The 21,072-nt window shown below is 47.4% G+C and overlaps 1 protein-coding gene across 1 annotated transcript in view; it reads right to left on the bottom strand.

The window, feature by feature from the left end:
- Window positions 1-7,946: 7,946 nt before the first annotated feature.
- SLIT3 (slit guidance ligand 3) overlaps window positions 7,947-21,072 on the bottom strand; it is a 531,568-nt gene continuing 518,442 nt past the window's right edge. The window contains exons 34-37 of the mRNA XM_027810336.2: window positions 17,581-17,735; window positions 14,865-15,150; window positions 12,443-12,651; window positions 7,947-11,346 (exon numbers count right to left, since the gene is read on the bottom strand). Coding sequence (XP_027666137.1) covers window positions 11,108-11,346; window positions 12,443-12,651; window positions 14,865-15,150; window positions 17,581-17,735 — 889 coding nt within the window. The 3' untranslated portion in view covers window positions 7,947-11,107. The remainder of the gene's footprint in view (window positions 11,347-12,442; window positions 12,652-14,864; window positions 15,151-17,580; window positions 17,736-21,072) is intronic.

The raw sequence follows: 21,072 nt of genomic DNA, 5'->3' as shown, positions 1-21,072 counted from the left end.
GGCGTGCCGTGCCGCCCGCCGCTCACCCCACGGCTCCCCCGCCAATCGGCGCCCGCCACCGCCGGGCGGGGGCGGGGGCCGCGCCGGGCTGAGGGGGGCGGGGGCGGCGGGCTGAGGGGACCGCGCCGGCCCGGCTTCAGGTGCCGCCCCGCCCGGCCCGCTGCCGCCACCCGGCCGCGCGTGGAAGCGGGACCCGCCAGAGCGGCCCCCACAGAGGGTCGGGGCGGGAGGCGCCTGCGCTGCCGCTGTGGGACTGGGGGGTTGCACTAAGCCTGTGCCGCCCCCGAGTGCGGCCGCTGCCTGGCTCATGAGGGGAGTACATGTACCGCCTGAATGCTCGATGTCAGCAGATTATTCGTCAAATAAAAAAGTTTGGTTTGGTTGGGGTTTTTTTCACCATTCTGTGACTGGAAGCACTCATGCAATCACACACATGAAGCGGTTTAGGAAATGGCTCTTTTTATTCGCTGCTGCTTGGACTCCCAGTAAGTGTACGGATAACTTCAGTCCTCGGCAGGTTGTTCCCTCACCCCGTGCAGACAGGCAACACTCAATGCCCGGCTGCGAGGGCTGTGGCGAGTCCCTCCGCGCTGGGGGCAGCGAGGGGCAAGCCTGCTGGGGGCACGACAGGGCAAGGCCTGGTCTCATACTGCTCACAACTCCCATTTTCCTGCAAGAAGTCCTAGTGGAGCACACAGCCACCCACACCCCGTGCCCCGCACCTTTGTGATAAAGTACCAGGTAATTCTAGATCGATTGCTGTGATCTAGGATGGATCCAAAAGCTATGGTGCAGAAGGAGGATTTGGGCATCATCTTGTCTTGGAACTGAAACCCCCTGATGTGTCTGGAGTTTTGCTGTGGCAAAAGTCTGTTGAAGCCACCCTTCACAAAGCACACAGACTAAACCCTCAACTTCCTGGGCAAGCGGTTTACTCACGAACCAGTTGTGTAGAAACAGGAACCACTGTCTCTTCACCCTCCATTCCCCTGCAGCCCCTAAACACGTACCAAAAAAACTTTTTACCTCATACCAACCGACCTTTGCTTAGTCCTGGTCACTACCTTCCTTCAGTAAAGGATTTCAAATGTCGGAGCCCAGGAAAGGACAGCGTTCACTTACAGCCCTACTACAAGGAAAGATTTCAGACGTAGACCTGTCCTCAGTCCCTGCTCAGTAGGTCCAGCAGAACTTTGCTGCCCGTGCTGGCCATCTTTGTGCACGATGAGGAGCCCAGCTGCCTCATTTTGGGGTTTTGCGGCTGCCCTGAGCACTGGTATTTGTTTCGGGTGTCATTCTAAAACCTGTCATAAAAGAATTTCTTCTTCATTTTTATCCAGAATCTTACATTTAAAAAGCCAAAATTCTTACATGGATGCCAGCTCCCATTTATCATGGTTCCCTTCTGAAATGTCTGTATTTAGAAAACTTACTCCGAAGTCTTCTCAATATTTACTTCTTGCCCTTTAAAGGAAGCTCAGAGTGTATTAACAAGGCTGCAGAACTTCTCTCTTCCTGTAAGTTACATGTGATTGTGGAAATTCCCATATGATATTCTTAAAAGAGAGGAAACGTTGGTGTGGATTTGCAGGTTTTCACTGCAATGTAGTTCACTACTGAAATTTTAAACACAAGTATTTACATACATGTTAGGCAATACAAGAATTTAGCTGCTGCCTGAAAGTTAACTTGTGCCCATTCATAAGTATGCACTGTGATCATAAAATAGAGTCTTTAATTTCCTGCCCCTCACCAGACTATGCAGTGTGGAATGTTTCGTGTAAAATGAGCTATCGGTGTCAAGCAGCCATCTCAGATGGGGCTGGGGAAAACAGATCTGCAGTGAGATTTTTCAGTACCTTAATCCTGAGGCATTTTTTCCAGCGCCTGCATTCTGATACGTTTCCCACACACCTTCTGACTCTAGAGGAAATGAAATACCATCCCTGGGAAGTGCCAGCAATAAACATACACATGCAACCCAGAAAAACAGGAAAAATATAGTCTACGGTCTGACAGCCGCCCAATGCCTGCTGCCTTGAAACGGGGACAAAACTGCCTGACCCAGCCTTTCACTGAGGAAATTATAATTCCGTCTTCCCAGCAATACAGATTTGGTGATTGCGTTCCTAGCCTCTTTCAGTCAGGGACAAAAAGTGACAAGTTCTGGATTTGAATGCACTGGATGCCCACTTTAAGCTATTCGATCTAGCAAACCCTCTTAATTCATCTCCCCAGTGTAAAAAAATGGGAATAAATAAAAGGCTCTGTGATAACTAATGAACTGAGGGCTGTTCATTTAAAATCAAGATCAGCAAATCTGAAAGTTGTTAGATACTGCTTCACAGGAAGGTGAAATGCCTTAGCTGAACATCATCAGCTAAAACAGAATATACGAAAAAACAAGCCAAGCTCAACTCCTAGATATCTTTAGTCCATTCTGAGTAGAGGTTTAGCTCAAGCTTCAACTTAGCAGAAGTTTAACACAGACCTGTGAGAGTCTCAAAACATTCCTTAATATGCAGGTCAAGTTGATTTACAGGTTGTGCGCGCTTTTAGATTGGAGTTATTTGTATTTCAGCCAGCACACTGCTTTGAATAGCCGTCCTGCTTTCAGCTGGGATAGACTTAATTTTCTTCTCAGCGGCTGGTGCGGTGCTGTGCTTTGGGTTTGGTGTGAGAACAACGTTGGTGACACACTGATGGGTTCAGTTGGTGCTGGGTGATGTTTATACTAAGTCAAGGGCTTTGCCGTTTCTCGGGCCCTGCCAGCGAGAGGGCTGGGGGGCACAAGGAACTGGGAGGGGACACGGCTGGGACAGCTGGCCCCAACTGGCCAAAGGGATGTTCCACACTGTGGGACGTGGTGCTCGGTGTATAAACCAGGGGGAGTTGGCCGGGGCTGCCGACCGCTGCTCGGGGACCGGCTGGGCATCGGTCAGCGGGGGGTGAGCGCTGGTATCGTGCATCACTTAGTTTCTTTTCTCCCTTCCCTTTGGATTGTGTTCCTCTCCCCTCCTAGCTCCTTTTCATTATAAGTAATCCGGTAACTAAAAATAAACATATCTGAAGGTGAATGTATGACTTGCTATATAAATGTGCGTATATATATATTTATATAACCAATTCCAAGTGACAGTTGTTAACAAATTCTCTAAAATACTATATACAGTGCTTGTGTGGGATGAAACCATGTGAGAGGATTCTATATGAATAATATACTTGAAGGCAAGAACTTTTTTTAAACCAGTATTACTTACAAAGATGTTTTGGGGCATGACAAACATTGGTTTATTGCTATATTAGAATCTCATTTATTTATTGGTATGACCAACTTGATTTCTCTGGGTCTTAGTGCCTTAAACCATATTCTGGTATTTACCTTATAGTAAAAATGAAAAAAAGAAGAAAAATTAAAAAAAAACACCGTCCCAAAAATTCAATGACTGCTTTACCCAGAAGAAGCTAGGGCAGTTCAAGAGATGCAAAATGTGCTGGCATATAACTAAGGAAGTTTAAGGTCCTCTATAGTAACTGTCTGTTGCGCATGCTCTTACCACATGCTAGGTGAAAGCATGATAGTATCTCATGTGTTGTAAAATCCCAATGTAAATTACTTTGTGGTATTTGGTTGCTGTAACCTTGTTCTGCATGCAAAGTATGTCTAAGGCAGGGCTAAGTCATTTGCCTGTCATTAACAACCCTCCCAGTGGATGGCCATGGCTTCAGTGGCTTGTCACTTCACAAAAATTCAGTTTCCTCAAGTGAAAATGTCATGTTTATTGTCTGCCTTGTGCAATTTCTTCTGCCTTATTTTTAAGTTCCAGATGTTTCCAAGGGTGAGGCTAGGGAATAGCCCTGTGCTAGATCAAAGCCTCTTGCCATTTTGCCAGGGTGGTGAAATCTGTGACTAATTTCTGGCTTTTTCTGTCTTTGCAGAAATTCATCCACTGTGGTAGTGCAGGATCTGGGTCTGAGCGTTGGAGACAAGGCGGTGGGGCAGGATAAAGGTGCTAATGCAGGAGGACGGGAGAGCAGCTCATGGCCAGCAGCCTGGAGTGGTGCAGGGCCCACGTTCACCTCTCTGCAGGTGATGCATGACAGAGGAGCTGCCTGGTTAAATGTTGCTGGTGGAAGATTAGCTGGAAGACTGGATGACTGAAAATGTAATGGACGGATCCCCCGTGAGTTTTGAGCTGTCCCCTGAGCACAAAAGCCGTTGACCCTATGAGACTCACATAACCCTCTTTCCTCACTTCCACACATCTCTGAGGTAGGATGTGTACTCTTCCTCCCCAGGTAAAACAAAACAGTTGTAAAAGATTATTTTTACAGAAAAGGGGTGATCCTGGTGCCATCGGGACAAGCGTCATAGACAGTAAGAGAAGGCAGTGCCATCCCAAGACTACCCTGAGCATCACTTTGAAAGCACAGAAACCCTGAGAAAGGAGAAGGTCAAAAGATCACGTACAAACAAGATGCGAAGCTATGCAAGTCTCACACTGACTTGTGTTCCTCCTTGTGAGACTGTGGGATGCCCCTGTGCATCATGGTGTAAGTTTAAGCTTCCTCATACTAATAAGCACTGCTTGTACGGGGTGTGCCCTCTGTTACGTGCCCAAGGAGGTTCTTGCTGTCTGCAGGGCTCTCTGAGGGCTGGAGGTGCTCGGAGGAACAGCTGTGCTTTCTTGCATAGACAAGAGGTATTGTGGGCTGCAAGGGGTGTGCACCTACCAGCTCGGAGTAGAGCCCTGTTGGGTAATAAACTCTGTAAGCAGCAGAATTAAGGTAGAAATAGCAGAATCATTTGTTATTCCAAAAGGTGCTAGCGCCAAAGTAACAGTGGTACCATTAACAGCGGCCTTGTGACGCTGCCGTCATGACACTGTCCCGAGACCACCGCAGGGCACAGGCACAAGCTGTCCCTATGCCAGCATGCGGAGCCATCGCAGCCATGATGCGGAGGGTTGGTACTGGGGAAGTGTCGGACACCCTTGGGTCTCACACGTGTCCTTCCGGGGCTCGCCAGGGTCATCTTTCTGCTGCTGGTTCCTGCGGATTCCTGGGATAAGCTGTAGGCTCCTGACCACAGTGACCCCGTGCCAAGCTCATGGGGATGGCAGGGGCTCCTTTCCTCACAGGGCCAATGTGAACAACACTAGGAAGCTGATGGCGTAGGATAATAAAACCTGAGAAACTGTCATTTAAAACTCTCCAGAAAATCCATCTATCACATACACAGATGCTCCTGTGGAGCAGCTGAGGAATTTGGGCTTGCCTGGTTTGGAGAAAAGGAGGCTGAGGGGCGACCCCATTGCTCGCTGCAGCTCGCTGAGGAGGGGACGTGGAGAGGGAGGTGCTGAGCTTTTCTCCCTGGGATCCAGTGACAGGACGCGTGGGGATGGTTCAAAGCTGCGCCAGGGAGGTTTAGACGGGATGTGGGGAAGCATTTCTGTACCGAGAGGGGGGTCAGACGCTGGCGCAGGTGCCCTCAGGAGCCGGCCGATGCCCCACGCCTGCCAGGGCCTGAGGCACCTGGCCAGAGCCCTCAGCAGCGGCCTCGGGCCCGGCCAGCCCTGCCCTGCCCAGGCAGGGGGCTCGGCCGTTGCTGTAGGGCCCTCCGATGGGAGCAGCCCGTGCCGTGCGGTGTGCCCTGCCCTGAGCCATGCTATCCCGTGCCGTGCCGTTCCTGCGCCCTGCCCCCCTCCCCGCCCTCCCGTGCCGTGCCCCCTCCCCGCCCTCCCGTGCCGTGCCCCCTGCCCGCTCTCCCGTGCCGTGCCCCCTGCCCGCTCTCCCGTGCCGTGCCCCCCTCCCCGCTCTCCCGTGCCGTGCCCCCTCCCCGCCCTCCCGTGCCGTTCCCCCTCCCCGCCCTCCCGTGCCGTGCCCCCTGCCCGCTCTCCCGTGCCGTGCCCCCTCCCCGCCCTCCCGTGCCGTTCCCCCTCCCCGCCCTCCCGTGCCGTGCCCCCTGCCCGCTCTCCCGTGCCGTGCCCCCTGCCCGCTCTCCCGTGCCGTGCCCCCCTCCCCGCTCTCCCGTGCCGTGCCCCCTCCCCGCCCTCCCGTGCCGTGCCCCCTCCCCGCTCTCCCGTGCCGTGCCCCCTCCCCGCCCTCCCGTGCCGTGCCCCCTCCCCGCCCTCCCGTGCCGTGCCCCCTCCCCGCCCTCCCGTGCCGTTCCCCCTCCCCGCCCTCCCGTGCCGTGCCCCGCCGTGCTGTTACAGCACCGCCGAGCGGAGCGGGCCGGGCCGCGCCCTGCGGCGCCACCTGCTGGCGGCATCCGCGCCGCTGCCTCCGCCCGCCACTGTGGCGGCGGCCCGAGGGGACAAGAGCGGCCTCCGCCGGGGACCCCGGCACGGGTGGTGGCGGCCACCCCAGCGGCGACTGTGGCCGTGCCAGGGCGGGTCTGGCCCCGGCGCGGGGCAGGGGCGGGCGGGCGGCTCAGCGCCGGCAGGGCTGGGGGTGCAGTGGGCGCCGCGGAGCCGAAGGCCGCTGCCAGCAGGACGCCATGTGAGGTCACCCGGCCGTCGGTGAAGGCTGCAGGGCACGTCCTGGGAGGCAAAAGAGATTCTGGCCCAGGTCACACGGTGCCCACCACCCAGTGGATCCAGTCTGACATCTCACTGAGCCTTAAGCCGAAGGGATTATTACTCATAAGTACCTTGGGCTGGGGAAACGAAGGCACTTCTGGGAGTCTGGCCTGCTGAGCTGTGGGGCTGGCTTGTGTCAGCTGCAGGAGGAGCTGGGCAGTAACCCCTAAGAGAGGTCACAGAGACCAGAGGAGACAGGACCCCCAGAGAACAACATAAACCCCACAGCCAACACCCTGCAAACGGCACCACCAGCCAGCCGTTCCCTGCTGACTAGGAAAACTGTAGAGCAACGTGGGGTCGGCAGCGCTCCGCACTGTTTGCCTCAGAGCGATGGCGAAGAAGCGATCCCTGCAGCGCTGTGCGCTGGAGCATGGGCAAGAGCCTTTCATCCCTGGGCTGCGGTTGCTTGAGCGGTGGCCGAGGAGCCTGCGTGCTGCGAAGCCACGAGCAATACAAACAACTGTTGTGCAAAGCCATTACTTCAGCCAGTACCTAGAAAATTTTGACCAGTTCCCGCTGGCTTTTTTAGTAGGCTCAGCTCAGTTTGCTTTAGGTGAAAATGCTACCATCTGCTACAATTATATAATTAACCTTCATAGTTCAGGCTTAACGATGCTCATTAAGGTTGAGTGTTTCTATTGGCTGGGTGCTGTCGCTAGTTTTGCATGGAATGGCAAAGGCAACTCTAAGGGCTGTAGTTCGAAGCATAATTAGCGCTATGTGAGCGCTTTGCAGGGGCATGGGTGAGGGAAGGCTAAGGAGTAGGTGGGAGCTTTGGTTTACTCTGTGCTAAGGCTGGAATGTAATGAGCAGAAAAGGCCTGTTGCACCTGGGTCACTAATAATAGCCAGCTACAGAGGCGTGGCAGCAAATTTGGAATGCATGTCAGGAGATCACACTGTCATCCACTGTTGGCTAGGTGACTTCCATTTCCTCAGCCAGACCTCCTCTGACCCCAATTCCCAATACTTCTTCATTTATTGAAGAAATTTCATTTCTTCTTTATTTCTATTATTAATTAAGTAGTGTACTTTTGCTGCAGGCCTTCCTCAAACAGTTTATAAAAAAAAAAAAAAAAAGCTGCAAATAAAGTATTTGATTGAAAAAAATGCCCAGGCTCAAAACCTATGTAGCTTAGTTCATCTGTGTGTGTAATACTCCTAAAAGATTAGGTTGTGATGCCATAAAAATAAGTAATTGCTGTTCATACTGTGTTTAACTACAGCCATTCTCTGACTAGATTTGTCCAAGAGGATCGCGTGTGGTTTCCCCCATCGTTTCCCATGAGCTACCTGACATACTCTAAAAGGTCAGACTCAACACCTCAAATACACGTAGAAATAATCTGCATCACAAGGTATGTTACAATCTTCCATAACCCAACAATTTATTTAAACTTACATCACAATGAGAATCTATTAATAAAATACATCAGTTCACACCAGTCTGCATTGCCATTTTTTAAGGGTAGGCATCTTTCTTCACTTTATATTAAAACTTTATAGAGGTAAAAACTACTGCATTGTACCCGCGGTTCTTGAAATTTATTGTAACATTAGGCAGGTTACAGAGGAACTTTCAGAGCTAATTACACTTCAGTTTACCTCACATTTTTGGCACATCTGAATGCTTTTTATTTTCTTCTTAACATAAAATAATTCTATAGCAAGTCAGAGAATCATTGACATAAAGCATCACTATCCAATGGCAAGTGCTGCCTAAAAGCGTACAAAAATTGCATCATTTGGTTACAAAATAGATATTCTTAGTTCTTTATCCCAGCGCTTAACAATGAAGTGCCATGACAGAAAAGGGCCAGGAACAGGGCCAGCCTCGCTGAGCTGTTGCTGGTCACTTTGCTGCAAGGCTTTGCTTAAATAAATCCCAGAGTGATGTGTTAATAAGATGTTGATGGCTTTGCCCGGCCAGTCAAAATCATTCCTTTTAAAGCACCCTCCAGCAGGTGCGAGGCTACGAGTAAATGTCACCTTCTCTCTCACACACGTTGCTGCTCAAGGGACAACGTGAACACTGCTTTGGGTGTTGTTCAAGAGCGGCCGTGTTTCTGCAGGCCTTGACAGTTCACTGGTACAAATTGTGCAGTAGAGCACACAGAGGGCTTGCAAGCCACTGCTTGGTCTGGATCTCTTCCGCCTGGCACCATAGCAGCTGCTTCTTCAGAAATTAAAGTGTTTTAAGCAGGAATGAAATATTAACGATAGTGGTGTGCCAGGCGCATATTTGCACAAGTCTCTTTGTGCAGTTAGTTGCGTGGATTTTTAAAACCTGTAGGTTGTGGATTTGGGTGATTTTGGTTGCACACTGCAAACACCAGCTGCTCCGAGCTTCTGATGTGATATCCAAAATAAAGAGCAGTTCACAGTACTTGCAACTAGCATTAGTTTTTCCCTGGCTCTTGAGCTGTACAGTTTCAATCAGTTTGGTACATTTAACTAGCAATTGTTTTATGTTTCACTGATCGCAGGCTCCACAAACTGATACTTATTTTGTGGGACGGCATTATATTGGCAATGTCCCTTCTGCTCAAGTTGCTCTGGAAGTAACAAAGAAATACGAATGAACTGCTGCAGTTAAGGAGAGACTGATGTAGCAGAATGCTAAGCATGTTGGAGCCTCCCGGTTGCACGATGGCTAGATGGTCACTTATCTTTAACGGGAAGCAAACATTTATGCTTGTCATGGCAGGGCTGCGTTCTGTGTAGCTTTCCCAAGCCCCAGTCAACAGCCCTGTTTGCTTGATTCCGCTTTCCTACTCACCCTTTGCCGAAGCGCCTGATCCGGAATCTTTTTTGTGAGACCAATGAGCATTCTCAAAAGGAGCTTACAGCTGCTAGGAATCATCTCTGGCTACCTCTCTTAAAGAAAGAGGAATTGAAGAAAGGACCATAGTACTTGCTATTGTAGGGAAAGAAAGAAGTTATGCTGATAATGGAACGCTTGATGGGGATGTTTGGAATAGAACAGTAAGAGAAAATTCAAGGTATCCACGGTGCTTTTTGCATGTACTTACTGACCCTGAAAGGCAGCCCTGCCAAAAACCCTCCAAAAATCAAACTCGCTCCCAGAGTCAATTTTTGCCTCACATTCACAGTGAGAATTTATCCCTGCATTGATTTCCATTTCCTGTTCAGCGCTTGCTCTGAACACAGCTCAAGTTAACGGGAGTCCTTTGGGAGACACAAGTGTAGGATACAAAGCAGTGCAGAGGGAAAAGCTTTGGCTGATTTGGTCAATCTGCACCGAACGTCAGAACAGGACAGGATGGAGCTGTGATGGCTCTCCTTGTGCAGAGAAAAGAGTGCTGCTAAGGTGGACAAATGTCGGCTGAACACCTTCACATGGATATAGTGCAACTTCTGCTCATTTAAAAAGCTGTGGAAAAGTAGCCGACTGCTCGGCACCAGCGTGTGGATGAACAGGCAGCTACAGCCCAGCTTACACCCATGGCTCAAGTGACAGTGGGAGTCAAAGCCGTTACGCTGCAGGTACGTTCTGGCACCTGCAATATTTTCGTGCGCTTTACAACCTTTGCAAGTTAAAGTGTCAAGGCATGACAAACTATGTAGCAGTGCATTCCTTATATTTCATATACAAAAAAGGGATCAAGGCTGGGAGCAAGAAGGCACAAACTTGGGAAATAACATAGCTGAGGAGTTTACACAAAGGTACTACGTCATTTATTAGGCATTACTTAGCACTTATTTCACATTTTGCCCCCAAATTTCCCAAAGCGACATATATTTCCCCACTTCCTTTCCCTTTGTCCCCTTCTTTTGGATAAAGCTGCCTGTGCTCTATAGGTACAGTTGCTGCAGAATATAATGTGAACACAGATAAACACAACATACACAGCAGAAAATGTATTATAGTATTACAATAGTCAAATAATGTAGTTAGCCTCAAGCTACGGCAGTGTCTACGTGCTATAGGGAACCAGTTCAAGAACAGCAAGCGGAGCCACTGTACAGGAACAAAACGGCGTCGGCAGTGTTAGGCAGAGCAAGGGACCGAGGGGGAGGCTTTCTCAGGGTGCCCGAGCAGGCGAGATGGCTGTCAGCCGGGGGGATCCGCTCTCTTAGGAGACCCACCCAGAGCTTCAGAGATTTCTTCAGCCTGTATCGGTTCTGTGGCGGGTCCTTGGAACACCTTTACATTTGTTCATTGTGCATACACATAAAGTCACCCCCACACTTCTCCCGTTAGGCTATGTTTTCTTTATATATTTTTTTTTAACTTTTAACTTTTGATTTTTTTTTCTTACAACTGTTAAAAAAGTTTCATGGTAAAAATAACTCACTATATGATACATATACCCAAAGTGGTGCGATACTTTATATAATAAAAGATGAAAATAGTCACTTTCCATAATAAAAATAAGTTCTATTTTTTGCTTATTTTACAATATACTTAATAATTTTCTTCTTCTTCACTCTGAAAGTAAATAGGTCCCATTTTGATAGCGCTTCTGAGTCGATTAAAGTGGCAAGAGACTGGAGAATGGCTTATAAGCATTTCGAGCAGCCGCATTCCACGTGTCTCTCCAGTTCTTCCGTGAAGGTGGAGCCATCCACGCATTGGAAGAAGTATTTCCGCCTTTTGCTCCGGAGAGGAACGCAGCACTGCCCGTTGCCACAGCTGCCGCGGCATTCCAGGCGGGGTACTTTGGAGGCAGTGGCACACGACGTGTAGCCCTGCTGCTTACGGACTACTTCTCGAATTATGTCTCCTTGGCAGAGGTTCTCTGGTAAGACAACAGAGACGTAAAGGAAAAAAAAAAATGTGGTAACTATTTTGCCAGATATTCCCCAAATGCCAGTGATCAGCCCTGTACTTGTATGATATTCAAGGCAAACAGATGGCATGAGAAGGACCTTAATCTTTTACTGCTTTGTACCTGCCATCAAAACAGAGCTTGTGTTACACAAATGTGTAATATCCGCCACAAGGCAGAGGCCAAGCAGGCCTGCTGGCTTTGATCAGCAGTTCTGGAAGTGCTTTAATGAATGCTGAGTGTTGAATCCTGCAACACTCCTGCAAAATATGAATTACTTTTACTGTGTCTGCTTCCCAGGATCAAAGGTCAGGCTGCTCTGCATGGCATTAGCAATCTGGGATACCTGCACGTGTCTGTGCTGTTCTGCAGTCACTCTGAAGCAGCCAGATACACTCTGGTGAGGCTGTATATGTGTGTAATTCGGAAAGTCTGTGATTCATTCACAGGAAAGGCACAACCTAAATAAAAATCATACAAGCCAGCTCCTTCCTTCTGTACAGCAACAAAAAAAGGCAGAAGGGATGAAATTAGACCTCACTGAGTTTCCAGCCAGTCTTTTGAGGTCAGGGCGGAAGGATTGGGCCCCTGCCCTAGCAGGCAAGTCCAGCATGATCTGTGGGATTCCCCAGGAAACCTGCCCAGCTGCATCAGAGGGAGCAAGCTGAGAATCTTTACAGCCACTTCAGATGAGCAGTACCTCCTTGGTTTGCAGGGTGGGACCTCCTTTCCCAGCACTGCAATTAACAGATTATGGCTTGCTCACGGTAAACCTTGCAACAACTTCTCCTTTAAGCATCCCATCACAAGCCTGGGAGCAGCAAACCTTACGGATTCAGGAGACAGAGAAAACTCTGCTGCACGTGTCCCCTTTTCTGTATGTTTGGATAATAGCTAGCTAGCTGTCGTGTGGTTTGTTTCTCCTCCCTGTATTGCTCTGTAGAGGCTGACTTAGCTTTATCTTCTACTATTTGCCATTTACCCCCAAATACAGGTCACATGGAAGAGACATCAAAACAAAGGTGTAAACTAGCAGACCAGCATCCTGGGCCCCAGCCAAGCGTACCTCTGTCACAATGTTCTCCGCTATAGTTAGGATCGCATTCGCAGTAGGGTTCCCCATGCTCGGAGATTTTACACTGCCCATGATTGCATTTCAAAATCCTGCAGGGATTTGAGGAATTGTTCTTCTTGTCACAATACATGCCGGTGTAGCCCTCCATGCACTTACAGGTGTAAGCCACATTGGCCACCATGCACTTGCCATGCAGACACCTGGAGAAAAACGAAGCATTTAGAGCTGGACTGTGTTCGACGTGAAAGTTCCCTTTCCCCAGGCACATTTCGTTTTGGCACTTCTGCCCATTATTTCCAGGATACTAACCCTAAACCCAGCAGTTCAGTGTCAAATGCTCTGAAGAAACTGAGTTTTTGGTGAGTGCTGGATAATGTTCAGAGAATACATTTAGAATTTGCGATCCTAAGTGATCTCTTTGGAAAACATTAGGCTCCTCCCTGAGCATGGACCAACACTTGGCATCCACACAAGACAGCTCACATTTACAGCATCAGCACATGGAACTAAGTGCCAACAATCAAGCTGCACGCCCAGGCTTCCTTAGCAGAATTACTCTACAAATAATACCAGGTGATGAAAACTTGTGTGATAAATGAAGGTGTTTGTGGAAAAGTTATGCACAGACTTATTGACAGGCAGCTGTAGTTGGGTTCACTGGCTCGTGGCCTGCAGTGAGCTTTGGTATTTTCTGAGGAGTACCACAGGGAGTGGTGTTGATCCTTAGCAAGTTCTCTGACACTATCCCTACTGCTGGGACAGGGACAGGGTTGAAATAGACTGATGACAGGCAAGAAAGCAACACTGTCCAGCCAAGGAAAAACTGCTTAGGGATTATAAACCTTTGCTATATCAGGTCCTACTTGGCATAAACCCACGTCTTTCTCTTATTTTTATTCATTTTCTTTCTGGTACTTTAAAGTTGTTCCCTGCTTATGTTGAATCCTTGTAATTTTATTTTTAAGCTTTGAACTAAAACCCATAAATAATAAAAGCAGTTTCAGTCAGGTCAAGATATGCAAAATACTGTAAGAAAGGGAGTTACAGTCTAGATGAAGCAGTATTTTCTGCCCCACTAACTACAGCTGTGCTTGGTGACTCCTGTTATCATCAACTACCTGCTCTTTATGCTTTTCCTCGCTGAGATTCATCTGTGCGTGTTGAAGCAGACACCTGCCAGAAGGCCACCATAATCCCCTGGACACAAAGGGCCTGGCTTTAAGGAGGCAACTCCAAAAGTGAATTAATGAAAGGTGGGACAGTACGCCAGCATCAAAAATATGCTTAGCTACCTTCCTTAGCAAGCGGGCTGCGCTCAAGATTGCATCACCCTCCTTAGACTATGAGAGAAACAATCCCTCATCATGTAAACATCTGGAACTCCCTTATTTTTCTCTGTCCAACCATAACAGCTTCATGTTGATGTTGGAAATTCAAGGAAACATTTGGGTCTCTGAGTGTTTCTTCACTTGGGTCTTCATACCTTTGGTCTGTAAACTCTCAGGTGCTTCTCAACACCTTCCAGCGTTCAGTACTTTGCAGAATTAGACCCAGAAGCAAGTTTAAAATGGTACCTCTGCCAAGTTAAATTTCTGCCCTTCAGAGAGTGATTATTCACTGTGTCAATTTACCTGTCAAAAGTATGTGCTTGTGGAAAGCCCCTTCCACAGACAGAAAAACCAAAGTAGCTTCTAAAACAAAAGTACTTCCATCTGCTCATGAAACAGCACCAAATTATGCAGACTGCTGGTCTGCGTTGGACTGTTTCCTTGTGTACTTGCCATCAGCAAGCTATTTATCCACTGTTTCTGATAGAGATGTGGTTATTGAGCCTTTGAACTGTGAGTGCTTTACACTCATGCTCCCTTCGCGTGCAACTTTATGCTATCCTTTAAACTTGCACTTTAAAGGGGTGTTTCGGAATGTAATATTTAAGTCATCTATTGGGGAAATTTAAAACTGTTCACATCGGTGTGCATAACGGTCTTCAGGGAGTCAGTTTGAATACTGGGTCCAATGCTGCTGTGGGCATATCCCTAAAATGCGTACGTCCTGCTCACAGGCAGCTCTGCTTTGCTCTGGGTAAGTGCAGGCACTCACCACCTCAGAGGTAAGCCATACCCGTTAACAGGAGTTTTCATATTTTAATGTGTAGAGTCACAGCTGAAAGTATGACCTGCAGTATCAACACCATAGCTCCTCCAGAACAAAGACCTCATTTGGAGAGCGAGCAACATCAGAACAAGGAGTGGAATTTGAGAGTTGCCATGGATGCTGACTCATGACTGTCAATAATTTTGTGTGGGAGCCCAGCACCTCCAAAAATAGTCAGATGTGGTTTTACAAGATGAAATGTGAAATATGCATTAGCTCTAAAGCTTCCACCCTCCCACCAGCATTCGTTTGAGCTTACTTGTGGTTAAGACATGGGTCTCCCATTTCCTGGTCACACAGGGGGCCCGTCCAGCCTGGGTGACATTCACAAATCACACTTGTTTTCTCCAGGGACCGGCAAATACCGTGCTTGCAGATGTTACAGGATTTGCAGCCAGGAAGGACTCCTAGTGACTGCTGTGGTAAATCCTTGAAATCCTGCAGCTCGTTATTGATGCGGACGTCGTGAATACATCCATGAAAACCGTTTGGTGTCTTATCTGCACCCTGGCGCAGTGAAGATAATCCAGTAGAGGTCGGGATCCCTTCAGATAAAACCAAAAAGGGAAGGTTTACTCACAGTTACAATGATAATACATAAATTATAATTGCTAATGTTTCTTTTGTCACAGCCCCTTATAATCTTTAAAGAATTAATTTACATAGGACCTTTGTGAGGCAGCACAGTCTCATTGTCCTCATTCTGGAAACGGAAAGAAACAAAAATAAAATCACTTGCTCAAGCTTACGTAAGAGGTATATGACAAAAATAACCCCACCAAAACCCAACCAGTGTTTTTTCTTTTTGGCTGATGACCATGTATTTTTGATGACCTCAGATGATGCTCCTCCTGTCTATAGTCTAATAGCAATTATCCTTCTGAGAGGTTTAAGAATATCTTTACTTGCCAGCAGGTAGCTACCACCTCTGGGAACCAGCAAGATAGTTAGGCGCTACTAGATCACAGTGTTAGGACAGGGAGTGGTAGCAGTGCACTCCATCAAAACCAATGCAGAAGAACTCTAGAGACAGGGAACAGCAGTTCAGGAGGCCAGGCCAAGTCTTTGTGGCGAGTACCTTCCACCTTGTTCAAGCGCTCGGAAGAGTTCATACGCTCAGATGGCCAGCAGATTCTTTTGGATGTTGTGTTATACCCTCCCCACTGACATCTGCTTGGGCTGTACAGCTGGTAGCATAGGCAAGTGCTTCCATTTTCAGCTGTGTAAGGCCTCTGAATTTGCTATCCATAAGTAACTCCACCGTTAAAGATGGTCTTAAAACAAAACCAGCATCTTTGTTTAACGGTGCATTAGGAGGAAAGTTGCTAGACCAGGTGATGTAGTTGGAGAGATGGACAAAAATTGTGGGCACATGAAGGCTCAGGTCTATCTTAAAGCTTAGTGCAGGTTAGGAACAATTGCTCTGGGATGATTTAATCAATTACTCTAACTAAACAGTCTGCAGTGGAAGGGCAGCTGGCATCCATGGGAATGCTATGTGCAGAGACACGGGATGTGCAGAACAGTGAAGGTTTAGAAAGAAGCAAGAAGAATTTTAATGGGCAATAAAAAAAGTCTCCTCTGAGCCCATGCCTTCTGGTATTCAATAGTCCTTCGTTCAGGTCTCAGGTTTGTCCTGTGAATGCTGTTTTGTAGGTACCTTTTGAGAATTAGTATTGATCCACAATGCTCATCCATTAACAACTTTTCCATGTGATTACTTCCCAAGCTCCCTGTGTATAAATTGCTGTGGGGTTGGTATCTTTTATGCTGTGCTAGAGGGAGAAATTGTGATGTCCTCACCAGCAGATTATCTTTGATGTGTAATGCTCTTTAATAGTCTGTGACATTCTTAATAGGAGCCAATTATAAAAGTTCAGCTCTGTACAAAGCAAGATTAGCCAGTTTTCTGATTTACAAGGGCAATATTCAGGGTTCTTTTAGAAAAGTGTTATCAAAGGGAATTATTTACAAAAGGCTTGACCAGCACCAAGTGAAGTTAAGAGTTTCTACTATTGGCTTCAATGATCTTGTTAGAAAAAGCTCAAAGACTTTCAAAGTCTATTATTGTTCTGCTGACTTTTGTATTTAGAATAGGCTGACTAAAAATTCAAGAACTCTGTGTCACTGAAAGGGACAGATTTCAACATTCAGTCCAGAATAGAGCTGAGGGCGGTTCTGGCAAAAACAAATCTGTTGGGTAGAGTACAGCCTTCATTCTGTCTCTCATATCCAGACACCTAATTAGCAGGATACTCATTATTCTGGGCATCTGTACCCCACACCACTTATCCCCTCCTTCTCCCAAAATTCACTACTGAATGTGAAAAAACTTCTTAACTGAAGTTTGGTCAATTTTAATATCTTTCTAATACTGAAGCTCTGGCTTCAGTTTCCAATAAGAAAACTATTAGCCAAGAAGTTCTAAGTCAGCTTGTGTGTTAATATGGTTTGGATGTTTTAATCTCTGTCCCAGACCCCATACCCCTCCCCCTCTCCCCCCCATTTTTAGCATTTCCAGCAGAAATACTGCTCATTTATGGTACATTTAAACCTACTGACTATTGATTTGCTTTTTTGCTGTGACTGTGACACTTCCATTGTATTCTTCAACCATGACATTTTGGTGCCAGCCAGTTCTGAAAGCTTTAGAAATTACAAACTGATTGTTCTTGCCGTGGCTGTGTAACAAACACAGAAGCAGCCTGTGCTGTGCTGAGGTTAGCTTCCTCACTCTGGCGTGCGCGGCAGTGCTGGCCGTGCAGTGGGGTGCTAGTGGGCTGAGGCGCACGAAGCAGAAGAGCAGAGGTGTGGTTTCCCGGCTCTCTGTTGAGCAAAGCAACCTCTGGCAGAGGGGGAAGGCAAACTGCTAGTCATTGCCCCCCCGGCCCTGAGATTTCTCTCTGTAGGATGGAAGATGATTTGCTTCTGAGAACACATGTCAAAATCTCAAAGTTCAGCGCAACTCACTGTACCTCCAATGTAGAGGGGTGTATTGAGGCTGACAGAGGACTGTTTCTGGAGTTTTCCTAGACTCTTGGGAGTCCCCTTGTCCACCACCAGGTTCAGAGTTTGGTTCAGCATCATGAGTTCCACACTATGAAACTGCCCATCATTTACTGTTTCCACACTAAAAATAAAATTTAAAAAAAAAAGAGAATTAGAAGGTGATGTTAACAATGAACAGTCTCTGCTGCTGTGACATCCTATGTCCCGGTGTCACACCTTGTGAGGCACAGTTCCCATTCCATGCTCCTTTATGGTCACTGTGTTCTCAACATTTCCTCCAGCGTGAGCCTCCAAGGCACAAATTTAAACACTGCTGATGCCTGTGCAGGCAGTACCTACACATATATGACACTCGACAAGACAGCTAAGCAGGGTAGTGCTACTGTAGTTGTGTTTCCCAGGGCAGAAAAGCAAGGGCGTAGTTACATGATAGATTTGCTTTGGTGACAAAAATTTTAAACCCCCCATTCCGTGCTCTCTGCAGCTTGCAGCCCCTCTGTCACACTGCTTGATGCTTATGTTGCAAGCCAGATCACTGAAATGATTTCTTCTTGTATGGTTAGTTTAAACTCGAATTATTTCACAGGGCAGGGAGGGACTGCAGTTTGGGGTAAGAGACAGCAGGGGCCTTTGAAACCAGCATTTCCTCACAGCAGAAATATCTTTTAGCTACATGCTGAGGCATGAGGACAGGCTGAGTTTCTCAAAGCCAGAGAATAAGTTCAGGAGTTTTTGGCTTACAAACGACTGGGGTACTTTGCTCGACACAATACAGTCCTACCTGAACGCAAGGAAAACTGACACATTGCTACTCCTCTTTGAGAAGCACTTACGTGTTGATTGAGGCTTGAGAATAAGGCAGCAGGAATTTTGGGGGTGGACAGGGAGCAGGTAGCTATCTGAGCAGTCAAGATATTAAATGCACCATGTATTTATTGCTCATGTGTTTTTAACACTGATTTTTCAAATGCATGAAGCCAGATAACTTAACAGCTCTTTGCTAGTCTGCACCACACACAATCTTCACCTTCAGCTCAGTCTCCCAAAAATAAAAAGGTGCAGTCATACAATTCAATTTGGATCACACCATCACTTTTTATTTTCAGGGCAGCTTCAGTTCTCAAGGCTTTATGCTGCATGTCGAAATTCTCTAAAATGGCCCAATACCTTCATGCACTCCTAAAAGCAAGGAGGGACAAGGGTGGGATTACCTGCTCTCGAGCAAAGAGGGTTTCAAATTAGGCTGGTAGTTATAGACGTGATGGGACCTTTCCACGGCTGTAGATGTAATTAAATGGTACAGCCTCTGTTCCACATGCATGCAAACACCCGTGCATAATGAGAATCTAATAGCAGTAGTGGTTACAGCTGAAATTAGACTGCGGGCTGTGTAAACTGCCCACATGCACAGTGTTGCCAACACATCTTAAGCTTGGCCTGCAAGCACCCTTTTCCAAATTCCTGCTGGCAGGATTGCTGGCTGGGTAGTGGTTCTGTTACGTACGGATAAAGACAGGAAACATCAACTGTGGGATTTAGGCATCTTGAGATACTGCTTAGCCAACAACCTGGATCTGCGATTGCTACACAAGTGGTAAATACCGTATTAAAATGTAAAAGGTTAGTTTTAAGAATGGGTTTCTGCTCATTCAAATGGCCCATAAGCTCAGCATCCTCTCTCAGCAAGTTACAAAGTCACAGGTCAGATTCCTTTCAGGTGTTTTGTAAATCCACAATGTAGATGTCTGAGCTATTTAGCCAGGTTTTCTTTATCATCAGTGGAGAGGAAGAGGCACACTTAAGAAGTGACTCATCTCTAAGGATGAATCACCTTTTAGATGTGTCCACCTCTCAACCTGGATGACGTGCTGCCCATCTTTAGCAGCCAGTCCTGCATAACTGATGTGTAAGGCCCTTGTAGCATAGAAATTGGACCCCAACTTCAGACATAAATTACTTGACTTGGAAATTACCAGAATTCAGTTGTCCCTGGAAGAAGTTTCATTTTTATAGTGTTTTACAGTAGAGCTGACATAACCAATTATACATGAACAATGTCAGGCAGAAAGTCAGCACTGCAGGCGTTTCTGAGGATGTGCTTGTTTAAGAAGAGCACACCGCTGTTTCCAAACTGAGCTAACGTGCCTCTGCCGTGCTGCTGTCCCCACAGGTTTTGGGGATTGATCACGAACACATATGCCTTTAGAAGTTCATGTAAGATTACATGGACCTTAAAATGACAGCAGTATATGAGCACCTTTACTGCGTGGCTTTACATAAAGATGAGGTAAGTTAGTTCTGCCACAGAATGGCTCCTGGGAAAGCTCTGCTGGCTGAACCGCTCATTCTGGACCTGCATGAAAGTGGCTGGGTTCCAGTTTGTGCCCATCCTCAGGTTGGCGAGAGCACCCCGGGGAGCCAGGTCTCAAGAACCTGGAGCTGATGACACTGTTTGAAATGGTTTTAAGAAAAAAACCATAAAGGCTTGACATTGTCCAAAAATCCAGATCCAGTTGATCCAGTAGATGTTCTGGCTCAAAATACTGTTACGTCAGGGCCATTGCAAGGGCAGCGAGCGGCGTGTCTGGGGTAAGAGGCTGAGGGCTTACGCTACACTCACTGCTGAAGGTGATGCAGTATGTGCATCTCAGAAAAGCAAGCCTATCACCACGGTACCCGAGTCTGCTGTATTGGGGCCCACACCTCTAGCAGACTCCTTTACGGATTACCAAAAATAAGTTTGAAAACAGCTGGTTTAAACTTTCTGTTCAGATATTCTTGATTTCTGCTAAGTATCTGCCACATTACAAGAAACAGCTGTGTTACAGCAATGTGCCGTCTGGGTGATCCCTCTGTACTCCCTGCATATCTAGCTGTTGTGTTGCAATGCTTAATTTGTATGGGTAAAGTGCTTAGACTTCCAGCTGAAAGGTGCAAGATAAATAGAAATGCATATTTGTAATTGTTAGCGGGTGCAGAAGTGCCAATGAAAAGAAGAAGTATAGCCAAACCCTGTCAGCTCTGAGAGCTGAGTATTGAGGTGGGATGGATGGCTGTGTGACAGGGAACCCTTCCCTGGTGGGATCAATATCTGAAGCTCACACACAAAACTAAATCGTTATCTGAAGAAGGCCAAGCTATGACCATTTGTCAGAGGACAACATTATCGCATCTGGCAGGGCTGGCTCTTCCCTGGGCCAGGATTTCGCAGGCATTAATCACCTACTCCTCCACTGCGTGTGCTCCTTCCAGACAGCGCCTTGACTAGCAGGCAAAGTCAGTGTGTCCTGGCGATTGAAGCAGCCACCCCAGATGGTGCTCACACCTTTCAGCATACCCAGGGCTGGGTTTTTTTCTGGAAAGGGAGTGAGAGGTCCCTTATTGTAGGTATGTGTGGATGAGTAATCCTCAGTTCTAACTCTTTCACTTTTAAACTTGGAATTAAAATGCTCCATGCC

Source organism: Falco cherrug, chromosome 8, assembly GCF_023634085.1.
Source record: "Falco cherrug isolate bFalChe1 chromosome 8, bFalChe1.pri, whole genome shotgun sequence".
Classification (NCBI taxonomy): Eukaryota; Metazoa; Chordata; class Aves; order Falconiformes; family Falconidae; genus Falco; species Falco cherrug.
Note: the sequence above shows the minus strand (reverse complement) of the source record. Positions and strands in the feature narration are given on the sequence as shown.